This window comes from Mustela nigripes, chromosome 17 (assembly GCF_022355385.1).
Source record: "Mustela nigripes isolate SB6536 chromosome 17, MUSNIG.SB6536, whole genome shotgun sequence".
NCBI lineage: Eukaryota > Metazoa > Chordata > Mammalia > Carnivora > Mustelidae > Mustela > Mustela nigripes.
In genome coordinates this window covers 33,759,730-33,772,444 of record NC_081573.1, presented here as the reverse complement: position 1 = coordinate 33,772,444, position 12,715 = coordinate 33,759,730, and the positions used below count along the sequence as shown (strand labels likewise).

General features: G+C 55.5%; 1 protein-coding gene across 1 annotated transcript in view; it reads left to right on the top strand.

Moving 5' to 3' along the window:
* CNGB1 (cyclic nucleotide gated channel subunit beta 1) overlaps positions 1-12,715 on the top strand; it is a 61,855-nt gene that overhangs the window by 4,251 nt on the left and 44,889 nt on the right. The window contains exons 7-13 of the mRNA XM_059382258.1: positions 1,573-1,648; positions 1,931-1,970; positions 2,356-2,515; positions 3,340-3,415; positions 4,895-4,931; positions 10,352-10,514; positions 11,288-11,368. Of these exons, the coding sequence (XP_059238241.1) occupies positions 1,573-1,648; positions 1,931-1,970; positions 2,356-2,515; positions 3,340-3,415; positions 4,895-4,931; positions 10,352-10,514; positions 11,288-11,368 (633 nt within the window). The remainder of the gene's footprint in view (positions 1-1,572; positions 1,649-1,930; positions 1,971-2,355; positions 2,516-3,339; positions 3,416-4,894; positions 4,932-10,351; positions 10,515-11,287; positions 11,369-12,715) is intronic.

Below are 12,715 nucleotides of genomic sequence, written 5' to 3'. Positions count from 1 at the left end.
CAAGGCTGGGGCCGCTGTGGGGGACACAGAGGTACCCAGGTTGGCCTCACAGTTGGCAATAGCTTCAGACTTCTCAGACTTGACCAAGGTGGGCAGCTGGCTGTCTTGTCAAGGACAATGGCTGGCTAGGTGAGGGCTATGTCAAACAGGGGAGCCCACGGCCTTCTCTATGTGGGTCCCTACTCAGCTTCTCTTGCCTGTGCCTTGGAGGAGTTCAGGCCCAGTGTGGACAGACCCTCTAATTTTTCAAGAGAAGCTAGAAATTTTAGGTTTTTATGTAATCCTTAATTTTTAGCTGTTGCCAACTAATTGAAACTTTTTTGGGACCTTGTGGACCTCCCAAATAAGCCTGAAGCCTCCAGTTCGCGATCTCTGCTAGAAACCCAGAGTCATGCATTCATCCTTATTCACCCCATTCGTTCATTCATTCCTCCCCTGATTCATTTGTTAGACTGTTGGGTTCTTGAGGGCAGAGGCTTTTTTCTTGGTTGACTCCCCATCCCCCTGCACCCAGCACCGTGCCTGCCATAAAGAGGGGACTCAGCACAGAGGGGAATGAATGAATGAATGTACTCCATTCATTTACTCTTTGTTCTAGTTCACAGGCTATTTCTTTTTGTCTCCTGGAAGCTGCCCAGCTCAGGGCTCCCCAGGGCTACTCTGCTGACTCACAAGACCAATAAAGCCATTTAGGATGAAGGCCCCTAGAGGGCTTGCCAGCTCTTTTTTGGGGGGATTCGTTCCCCTGGGAACAGGGAGCTTCGCTTCTTCCCAGATGGAAGGGCTGCCCCATATCTGATAGCCCCCTATCTGGGGCTGCCAGATAGATCTGGGACTCATTTGCCTCAGGACCAGCTATGTAATTTGTGGAGCCCAGTGCAAAATTAAAAGGCAGGATTCCTTTAAAAAATTAAGAGTTTGGGGCGCCTGGGTGGCCCAGTCGGATGAGTGTCAGACTCTTGGTTTTGGCTCAGGGCATGATCTCTGGGTGGTGGGATCAAGCCCTGTGTCAGGCTCTGCACTTGGAGGGGAGTCTGCTTGAGATTCTCTTTCCTGCCTCTGCCTCTCATGCTTGTGCACTCGCTCTCACTCTCTCTAAGGTACATAAATAAATAAATATTTTAAAGAATTTAAGTTTAAGATTGAGTTTCAGGTGGTGACAATAGCATGAAACTCAAACCAGGCCCTTGTAAGTATCGGGCCCTGTGTGACTGCACTGCTACCGGACTGGTGGAGCCAGACTTATCTGGGCCAGGCACAGGGAATGGCCAACCCCCTCACCCCACCATGCTGCATTCAGGTTCCTAGGCAGCCCTTATTCCTTATTCCTCACCTGCTGCCCAGGTAGCCAGGGCTGGGCCTGTTTTTCCGGGTCTGGTCCAGGCACGGGTCAGAATTTGAGGCTGGTGGAAGTTCGCCCCTTAACCTAGGCCCTTCCAGAGATTCTAGTAAAGGCTCTCCATTGTGCACAGTGGACCAGAGGTGAGAAAGGGCTGGTCGAAGCCTGGGACTCCAACAGACATTCAGGTAAGTGTGATTAGGCTGTTCCACTGACCTCTGGCCCATTTGCAGGTCTGGACCCTGGCTGCTCAGGTGGCTTGAGCAGAATCTGGAGAAAGTGCTTCCTCAGCCCCCAAAAACCTCCAAGGTAAGTCAGTGAAAAGGGGGAGCAGGCAGATGACCACCTGGGAGGGTTTCTGGGGCCCCAGGAAGGACCCTGCAGGCTGTCTTCACCCCTGGGACACATAGAGGGGGTATTGTCCTCCCTGGAGGGTTCTGGATGGAAAGGAGTGACTGCAAAAGAGCAAGGGGGTTTCATAGGGAAGGATGGAGCCCCTTCCCCCACCTGCCCTAGGCACAGCTGGCCGGGGTGGGGGGAATGCACAGGGCTTGCTTTGTTCTACGCCCCCACTCCCTGTTTCTGCTCTAGGACTGGAGAGATGAGCCTGAAGATGCTGTCTTGGGCCCAGGTACAGGGAGGGGATTTGGGAAGGGCTACCCAGCATGGCACAGGCTGGGCTGGGGTGCTGCTGGGGCCTGAGGGATCCTGGGGGAGGATCTTAGCCGTCACCCAGGCTCTCCAGGAGTGGGCTGCCATTGGGGGCCTTGGAACCCCTCCCCAGTCCAGGCTGGGAAGCGAGTGGTGTGGGACGGTCTTTCGAGCTCTCAGACAAGTCCCTTGAGCTCTCTGAGTCTCTGTTCCATGTCCATTGGATGAGGGGGTAGTTGGAGTGGGCCCAAGGGACTCCCTACTCAGTCATGTTGGGGCCTTGAATCTGGCCCCCCAGTGCCCATGAGGGGTCACATGGAGCCCTGCCTTGTCCTCTTTAGATTCTTGCTCTCCCCACTGCGTAGAGAACCCAGAACCGACCTTGGAAACTGAGCCCATGCTGCAGGCTCCGGAGAGCCCTTGTATGTCCACGGCGGGTCCCCCGGAGCCCAAGGAGGGGCTGACCTCAGAGCCCCAGCCCAGCTCCCAGGCTTCCTCCCTGCTGTCCCCCAGCAACCCTGCCAGGTGAGCCCCCCAAATGCTGCACCTTTCCTGGGGAGCAGGACCAGTACGTTGCCCCAGACCACACCCAACACTTCACCAAACTAGTTTTTTAAATTAAACATATCCCCCGGGGGAAAATTTAAAGGGATTTCCAGCAGTCCTTCCCTGGGCAGCCCTGTCCACCACTGTCACCCAACACATTCTGCATGCACACACAAGCGGGGGGGGGGGGGGGGGTCCCATTCTCCTGTAGCTGAAAACGTACCAGACAACAGCAAAATCTCTAGACTGCTCCACAAGTTGTTTCTTTCATCGGAAAGTGTCTCTTAGAGGTGGTCTTGTGCACGTGGGCCTGCTTTGCTCTTTCAGCAGCTGCCGAGTGCCCCATCATATAGCTATACCAGCTTTGCTTTAGCCATTTGCCGGCCGTTTAGGTTTGTTTCCACTCTTGCTGCACTCAATGGCCTTGTACAAGCATCATTTGGCTCACGTGCAAGTCCATCTGTAGCTCAGTCCAAGGAACTGGAGCTGCTGAGCCTAAAGCTGTGTGCCTTAAAAATCAGGACAGGTGTGGCCAAATGCTCCCACCCTGGGGGCAGGGAAGAGGCCTGCTTGCACATCCGGGAGGGGTGGGAGGCTGCTGGGCTGCCTGCCAGGGTCTGAGCAGTCCCAGAGGCTGGCCTAGGGACGCCAGGGCGGAGGGCTACGGTCTTTGGGGCTGGACACCTGGGTTCTGATCTGCCTTCCCTTGGGCTTGCTGTCTGCCATGGTGGGGACCCGGCTCTGGTTTCAGTTTCTCCATGAGCCCTGCCGCTTAGACATGGCCTGTTCTCTCCCACATGCAGGTTGATGGCTTGGCTCCTGCACAGGCTGGAGAGGGCCTTGCCGCAGCCCACGCTCCACGGGAAGGCTGGGGAGCAGGTCTGTGTGGGGCAGGTGGAGTGGGGCGGGCGGAGCGGGGCCTTGGTCAGGGTGGGAAGGGTCTTGGGAGCTCAGATGGATGGTCTGGGGGGGCATAGAAGGAAGAAGGGAGCCTGTCGTGGGAGTGCAGCCCAGGCCATCTGCCCATCTGCTTGGCTCACATTTCTTCCACACACACTCTGGGGCAGCTTGGCCATAGAGCTGAGAAGTGCTGGCCCAGCCTTGCTGAGCAGGGGTCACAGTCAGTGGAGGGAGCAGAGGGGATGCGGGGTACAGTGGAGGAGTCTCCCAGGAACATGAAGGAAGGCTTCCTGGTGGAGGTGGCTTGCAAGCGGAGACCTGAGGTGGAAGTAGGATGGGGGTGGGTAAAAGTGAAGAGGGGGAATGTAGGAAGAGCCCGCAAAGGATCAGCATATGCAAAGGGCCAGAGACAGGAGAGGCCTGGAATGTTCTGGAAAGAAGTGGGGCTTGCAGGAAACCAGAGGGCCCTCTGTGCATTTCTGAGCAGCTACATGGGTAGGTGGGGGAGCACTTCTTCCTTTCCTTCTCCAAGAACCTGGCACCTGGGGGTGTCTGGCTGGCCCAGTTGGTTTAGCAGCCAGCTCTTAATTTCAGCTGGGGTCCTGTTCTCAGAGTCATGGGATTGAGCCATACTTCCAGCTCTGAGCTCAGTAGGGAGTCTGCTTCAGATTCTTTCTCTCCCTCTCCCCTCCTCCTCTTCTGTTCCCCCTGCTCATGCTTTCTCTCTTTCTAAATAAATAAATAAATAAAATCTTTAAAAAATAATAAAAAAGAACCTGGCACCTGGCCCTTCTCCCTTGGGGACAATTGTGTATCTTGAGAGCAGCACCTGAAACTGGGGGGTGGGAATCCTGAGCCCCAGTCCTGGCTGTGGCAGGAGGTGGATGAGAAGCCTCAGGAACCCCTTCCCTACAGGCCGAGCCCTCATGTGGCCTCTGTGGGGGGCAAAGACCCCATGTGGCCTCTGTGGGGGACAAAGGAAAAAAAAGGTCCTGGTAGTCAGAACACTGTGTCCATGAAGATGCCCTCACAGAGAGCAGGGGCCCCTGAGGATGGGGCTGGGGCAGGGGAAGGCGGGGTGCTGGTGGGGAGAGGCCTCGCCTGTAGACAGAGCTTTGAGACCACTCCCCGGGGAAGGCTGGGAGGAAGTTTTCCCCACGCAGAGAGGGGAATGTTATCAGGCATTTCAGGCAGGGGGCCCAGCCCTAGCAGAAGAGCTGGGTGGGGGTGGGGGGGACCAAGAGGTGATCCAGGGAGGGGAGAGCCTGGAGCAGGGAGCAAGTGCAGAGGCAGGAGGGGAGAAGAAGACAAGAGAGGAGCTGGGAGGAACTGGACCTTCTGTGGGTGTCCTGGTAGGGGATAAGGAAAACCCTCTTGCTTCTGTCTCTGCTGGGAGGGGTGTTGGGGGCAGGGAGGCTGCTGAGCAGACATGACATTTCCTCTCTTCTCCCCATGCAGGAGCCTGATGCCCCTGGGACATGTGACGTGCAGCCAAGTAAGTGACACCTTAGTGGGTCCTAATGGGCGTCCCTGGGAGGGTATCTTGGTCTGAGTGCGCAGTGGGCTGGTAGCTGAGGCCTAGACTTGCTTTGGGGGTTCAGGGCCCCTGATCTGAAGCTGAGAGAGCCTTTGCCCTGCAGACCTTCCCTCAGGTCAGCCTGGCCCAGCGCCAGACTGTGGCTGGAGATTCCTCTGAGGGGCTGGGGAGAGACATGCTGGGGGACCTGGCTTGCCTTCCAGTTTCTATGCAGAGAAAACTGTTCTGAGGCCAAGTTGGATACACCCCCTTCCTCTGGGAACACCCAGAGAGAGCCCCCCACACTGCTTCCCTGGGACAGTGGGTGGGGCTGAGCAGAGTCCCCGGGTGAGGGGAGAGGGGCAAGGCATGGGGTTTCCCTGGGGAAGCTAGGTCCTGTAAACTCCAGCTCTCTTGAGACAGGAGGGTTCCCCTCATCTATGGGTGGGGTGGGGAGCTGTGTGCTGCCCTTTATCCCAGACCTGCACCTGTACTGGGGGGACGGATGGAGGCCAGGAGGGGAAGGATCCAAATTCTGTCCTTCCTTCATTTCATGGCCTCAGGAAGAGCATGTGGCCCATGGGGCCTGTATTTATTCATAAAGGTCATGGAGGGCCTGCCCTATGCCAGGCCTGGGATAATAGTCTAGAGGTGAGCAAAGCAGAAGTCAGGACCTGTGGGTGGAGGCCATGCCCCACCCTGGACAGGGGCCCTTGGAGCATGGGCCTTGGGTGTCCTCTGGATGTCCACCCCAGCTCCATTAGGCTGATGGTGGTCTTTACAAGCCTCCTGAGGGTGAGGAGGGCCCCCACAGCCTGGAGTACAGATGGGCCAGCGACTGCTGAGCTGGGGTCTGGCAGAGGGACCATAGGAAGAAATAGGATTTGTATGATGCTAAAGATGTTGTGAGGGGCAGGCATCAGTGCAGGGCTTGCCTGGTCTCATGGATATCCTGCAGAGAATAGTGAGCCCCATATGCCTGTTGAGGCGGGCAGAGGCCCAGGGATGTGCCTGAGGTCAGAGAGCCGGTTGTCATGGAGTGGTGACTAGCATCCACATGGCCTGGTAGTAGTTGTCGAGGCTAAAGGAACAGAAAACCTTGCCTGGAGCAGAGACCCCAGAAAGCTCTGAACATGGAGGCCCTGGCCCCTCTTCTCCCCCTCTCTGCTGCCCTGGAAGGAGGAAGGGCACTCAGCCAGCTGTGGACGGGGCCTCCCTGCGAGCCCGGAGTGTGTGGGGCGTGGGTGAGCGCAGGGGCCCCAGGGCCAGGAAGCGGGTGTATGAGCTCCCTAGGGCTGCCCAAGCAGAGGACCACAAACTGGGGCCTTCAGATGGCAGAAATGTGTTCTCTGCCTGCCCAGGATCCCAAGGCCCAAATTCAGAGTGTCTGCCCTGGGGAGAAAGCATCCCGTGCCTCTCTCCTGGCTCCTGGTGGCTGCTGGCAATGCTCAGGGTCCTGTAGATTTCCTGCCTTTTCCTCTGTGTCTGTCCAGTCTCCTCTCCTTTCTCTTGGAAAGGCCCCAGTCAGGGATGTAAGGCCCACCTGAAATCTGGGCTGAGCTCATCTTGAGATCCTTAACTGATGATGTCTGCAAAGATCCTGTTTCTAAACGAGCTCACCTTAGGACTGAGTATATGTTTTCAGGAGGGACACTGTTGAAGCCACGCTATGGGGTGAGCCCAACAGGCTGGGGGATGCGTGTCCTTCCTGCCACTGGCTCTGCCCCTAGCCTCTCTGCCCATTCACTCACTCACGTCCCTGCTCGTTCATTCCCTCCGCCTGCCCACCCAGCCACCCACCCCTTCTGTCTTGTTTCAGGCGTAGCAGCAGCGGGGGGCCTCTGAAACAAGAGAGAAGGGATCCTGGGAGCGCGCGGATGGACAAGCAGATGGATGGATGGAAGGAAAGAAGGGTGCCCCGAAGACCTGCAGGGGAGGGGAAGAGGTGGCTGTCGACCCTGCACCCTGCTTGAACAGTGACGCGCCCCTGCCGCTCCCTACATTCCCAGGCAGGGCGAGGGCAGCCAGTCCCAGAGCCACCTCTCTGAGATCAAGGCCGGCCCCTTCCAGAGAAGCAAGGAGAAGGGTGGCCAAGGGCAGCTGGCTAGAAAGCAGGAGGACCTCCCACCAGCAGGCTGTGGGAAAGGCCGTGCAGGACTCTCTTTGAGGGGTCCCCTGCACAGCCTTCAGCGTGGGGCCGGGCACCCAGCTGGTGCCCCCATGGGACACAGTTTTTCCCAGAAGAGGATCCCCTTAGGTTTGCCTGTGTTCTCTCCCTCAAAGAGTTGGAGTCCCCGAGTGGACAGTGACACATGCCTTCACTGACATTAAAAAGCATACATTGGCACATCAAAGCTGTGACTGCATAATGTCCTTGCTTCAGGTGAACCTAATACGAGCGCTCAGGTTCAGAAGACGCGTGGGTTCGTGTGGCCTGTGGTATCGGGGGAGCAGGAAGGAGGAGTTTGCCGGGGATCCCGAGCCAGTTGCTTTGGGCCCCAACTGGTTCACAGATGTCTGTGTTTGGGGCATGGAATGATTGTCAATATTAGAATTAGTTGCCAGCATCTAAAAGGGAGGTGGCGTTGCAGATGAAAAGTCTGGCTTCTCAAAAATGGGGACTGTCTGGCTGTAATGGACCCGCACTGTGCTTGTGAGGATAGTCTGAGCAGCAGCTGCCTCCCAAAGACAGGGAACACGTTCCCCCTCAACCACATACACTGTCTCCCAGGCCTTGGCCTTGGAGACCCCTCACGTCCCAACCCTGCAGCAAGGGGAGGGCAATGCTGGAGAGGGAATAAAGTGAGCAAATGCCTGGAGGTGGGAGAGGGAGAGAGCTGGGTGCTTTCGTGAATCTTGAGTTCTTAGTTCGGAAGGTGAAACTAGAAAAGCTGGGGTCTGATTTTAGGGGACTAAACTGTAGGCAATGGGGAGCCATTGAAGGTGATTGAGCAGGGGAGTGACTTCACAAAGACTACTCTGAGGCTGAGCAAGCCCTGGAGGTTGAGGAAGCAAAGGCTCTTGAATTTTGAGCCACACCCGAAGCATTGAGGACCCCGGCCTGCTGGAGAGGGTGAGCCAGGACTCAGGCTTTGCCAGCAACTCAGGGTCTATTGGGGGCCTTGGCCTGGAATCCATGCTCCCACCCTCCCTGTTTGCTGGTCCTGGAAACAGGAGCTCCTTCCCCAGATGCACCTGAGGACTTCACTGCTGGACTCAGAACCCCATTCAGTTGCCCTGAGGGACATCTGAGCCTGGCAGGGATGATGCTGGCCAGGAGCTGGTATGCCAGTGAGGCACCCCAGGGGCAAAGTTTCAGCCCCAGATGGAACAGGACATTCCGTGGGAGCTTGAGCACCCACAGTGCTTCAGTGGCCCTATCTGTGACCCCGGGGTGGGGCCCTGGAAAAGCTAGGAGAGCTGTGAATTGGATGCCTACAGAGAGGGTCTCAGAACCCTGGCTCTGGGTCAGTGTGGCAGAGTACCCTGTGCCTGGCCCACCTGCCTAGTGCCTTGGTCATGGTCCTCTTCTCGGAGCCACAGAGTCTTTGGCTATAATATGGGGACAGTATAGGGCATGGCTCACAGGCCTGGCACAGCCGTGGAAGGAGGAAAAGCTTGTAAAATGCTTACTCACTAAAGAGCACCTGAAAAGAAAGGGTTGAAAAAGAAAGCAAGGCTGTCAACAAAGATCACACCGACTCTTCAAAACACCAAATATGGGCTCATCCAGTGCCTGTTATGGAGAGGCCCCCATGCCAGGGAGACACTCCCGGGGCATGTTTATCTCCTGGGATAGCACCCCAGGGAATCGGGAGTCAGGAGACCTAGCAATGCCTCTGACATCCTGTGGGGCCTTGGCCAAGTCTCTCAGGCTCTCTGAGCTGGCTCTGTGGTTTATAAAATGGCGAGAGTACTGTTCTTCCCATGCAGATGGGCTGTGAAAGCTAATGAGCCCATGGGCCAGAGGTTGTCCTGTCCCCTGGGTGTCCCTGGCTGTGTCAGGTAGGGCCTTGCACCCCAAGTGGCTGCTCAGGGTAGAGATGCTGCCCCATGATGACAGTGTTTTAGAATGAATGATGTGTCCCACCACTGGACTTGGGCCATGCTTGGAAGACTCTCCCTGGTCAGACCCCAGGGGTGTTTGTAGGGCCGGAGGAGCCAGGACCGGCGTGGAAAAGGCTGGCTAGTTCAGGATGCATGGCTTCCTTGGAAGCCTTCCTGGAGGCTTCCTTGGAGGGCAGGATGATCCTTCCTCTGTGAGGCAGGATAATGTCGTACTCGGGAGCTAGAGGCAGAAGCAGAAGGGGCAGCTCTCAGAAAACAGACAGCCCTGCACCAGGCACATGGGAAGCACCCTGTAAAGGAAGGTTTTAACATGGGTCTCAGTTTGCTCATCTGTAAAATGGGGAATAATATAAAAGAGGGAAAAATTGGGGAGTAACAATTATTCCCACCTCAAAAGTTTGGTGTGAGGACTCATTGAGTTAATCTGTGTGTATCACTACAGGCACATAGTAAGTGCTCAGTAAATGTAGCTGGTATTATATTATTTTTCTTCTACACTGTGAGCAATAATTTCCAGTCACAGGATAAGATGTGAGATCAACTTCCATTTAAAGTCACTGTTTATAATCTCATGCTTGGTTCAAGGGCCAGCCAAGACCTGGAGATTTTGGGAACACCTGGGATCCAGGCAATCTCCCCTCTTCCCCCACCTTTTCTCTTGCTTGTTGGGCTTAGGTTCCTGATGAGACTAGCCTATGCCCACTTCTGCCAGGCTCACAGCCCCACACCGTTTGCATTGTCAGAGACCTGGGTACATGGAGATTTAGTGAAAATGACCAATTCCAATCTGAAGATGGGACCTTCACTACCAGAAAGTCAATCCCCTTGGAAGCTGGAGCCTCTAGGCCCAGAAGGGAAAGACTTCTGGAAGCGGATGCTGAGGTTAGGAGCATGAGTATGCTGTCCCCAGTGGGCGGCATCTAGAGAACAGGCAGGGGGCAAGCTCTCTCTGCATCCTTCGGGACAGTCTAGGCCACCATGCACTTGCAGCCTGGAACTTTCATATCACCCGAGAGGCCATGGTTCTGCTTTTGCACAAACTTGCAAGAAGGAGGCCCAAGGGGACACAGAGGCTAACTGTAATCGAAGCTCTATCTCAAGAGGAAAAGGAGGGGGAAGACGACTGGAAGGAGATAGTGTGAATGATCGCAAGCTTCAGCCTGGCACCTTAGCACTGATCTGGTTGCTGAGGTTCCCCGCATAATGGTGCTGTTCCTGCTGCTTGCCCGAGAGCTGGCTCATGGTGGGTGATGGCCAAGGCCCCCCCATGTGGCCCCGGGGACTCAGAGGCCCAAGCCCACTCTCCCCCACCCACCCTGTGTCCCCTGCAGTCTGCATCCTCCCTGGAGGCCAAGAGGAGCCCGATCTCGTCCTAGAAGAGGTTGACCCTCACTGGGAGGAGCATGAACATCAGGATGGCAGCACTGACCTGCAGGGCTCAGAGGTGGTTCCAGCTGATGAAGAGGAGAATGAAGCCTTGGAAGAGATGCCCAGGTGGGAGCCAGAAACAGCCCCAGAAAAAAGTGATCGTTTGGGAAGATAACAGGCATGTGGTAGGGAATCCCAAAGGTACCCAGGGGCTTACAGCACAGGAACCGAACCTGCTTCCACTCCTCCTTGCTGCACCTTGCTCTGTTCGTTCTGGTCTTTCCACCTCCCATGCCCAGAAAGATCACCCACGGTTGTTTTTACAACTGCGTAATATTCCACTGTGTCAATGTGCTGTAATTGGACTCATCTGCCCACAGACATTTTTGATTCTGAAATTGTGTTATTATAAATAATTGTGCAACAAACACTCTGGCACAGATGTCCTTACACAGGCACATGAGTAGGTGTCCAGGACAGATTTCTGGAAGGGGGGCTATGGAGTCATGGGGCATGGGAACGTGTGACCGTGGTAATGATTGCCACTTGCCCTCCATAGGGACAGCATGATCTTTGTTCCCACCAGTAATCTTGGTGATAGCCTCTCGAGCTGGGAGGTCTCAGGTCCTTGGGCCCATGGCCTACATTGTAAAGATGGGGAAACTGAGGCTCAGAGAGGCTCAGGGGCTGATCTAGGGATGACACTAGGACAGCAGGGGCTGGGTCAGGTCCCTCGTGTCATGAAGAGGCTGCTCAGGTGGGGTTCCTCAGGTCAAGTCTTGGTTGAGAAGTTCCGCTCGGGTCTCAGGGGTCGCAGGACATCCTCCTGAAAATGGAGACTGGAGGGAGATGGGGGGAGCTACAGGTGGCCTCACTTCCTACTTCTGACCTCAACTCAGGGAGCTGCCCCAGATTCAAGAGGAAAGAGAAGATGAGGAGGAGGATGGAGAGGAAGAGGAAGAAGAGGAGGAGGAGCCGGAGTAAGGCGCTTGTGTGTCCTTCGTCTTCTCCGCAAGGGTGACCCAGGGAGGGTTACAGTGTGGGTAGTGGGGCTTCTGGTCGGGGCGGTGGGTGGGGGGGCATCTCTGTTCGTTCTGTGCTGTGTGCTGTTGGGCACTGACCAGAGAGGCTGGGGAAGCGGGGGGGGGGGGTCTCCCACTGTGCTCACAATGACCCGGAATTCCTATGGCCCACCATTCACAGCCTCCCACACACCTATACCCACACCCACCACACACACACACACACACATACACACACACACACACACACACACTAGAACACAGCCTCCCTGGGGGTGGGGGATTTTGTCTGTTGTGCTCACTCCCACGTCCCGAGATCCTTGGTGCCAAATGACTGTTGGCTGATTGCATGGATGGAGGAGGGAAGGGGCCTATGCAAAGGGCTCAGAGCCTCTGTCATAGAACCAAAGCATTGGGCTGCGTCCCCCTCCACCCCGCCCACAATGGTCCCATGGGTGCCTCTGACCCCGTGAAGGCCACCCTGGATTCTGTCCTCCTGGAATGTCCTCTGCTCTCATCCATAAAGATTACACCTGAACACACAGAGAAATCAGTCATAATAATGCTTCAAGATTGGCGATCAGAAACCACTTAAAGTTTAGTCATCAAACCTGCTGAGAGACTAGATCTTAATTATTCCAACAACTAAAAAGAAATAATCATTATATCACCCAGTAGAGGTGCTAATTGTCATCACGGTGGCAATCACATTATAATCTACAAACGCGTCAGATCAACGTGCTGCTCATCTAAAATTTATATCGTGTTCTGTGTCCAATGCATTTCAGTAATAATACAAAAAGACCACTAATATGGAGAAGATTTTTTCCCAATGTGGGATGGACAGAAGGACAGATGGAAAGGGGACAGATGGGGAGATGGAGAGCAGACAATTGGACCTGAGGGCGGGGTTGGGTGGTGAGAGGTTAGAGACGTAAAGTCAGGAGTCTGGCTGCATAGACGGAACTGGAAACCACGGGGCTGAAGGAGATGCTGGGGGAGCCGGTGCGGGGAGAGGAGAAGCCCAAAGGTACCAAAGAGGGGAGTGGGAGACGAGAAGAGCATAGAACCTGGGGGTTTCGAAGAGAGCCTCAAAAGCAACCCACATGTCTGGGGACAGTGACAGTGCAGCTGGTGAACAAGGGTGGGGGAGATGGTGCTTCAGAGGCAGGGTACCAGGTTGTGAAGGCCTTGGACTTGCTCTCCCAGAAACAATGGGGAGCCACTGAAGGTTTGTGAGCAGGGGAGTGGCGTGATCTGGCAGCTGCACTGTGGAGAGACTGAGGCAGGGAGAGCCGTGTGGAG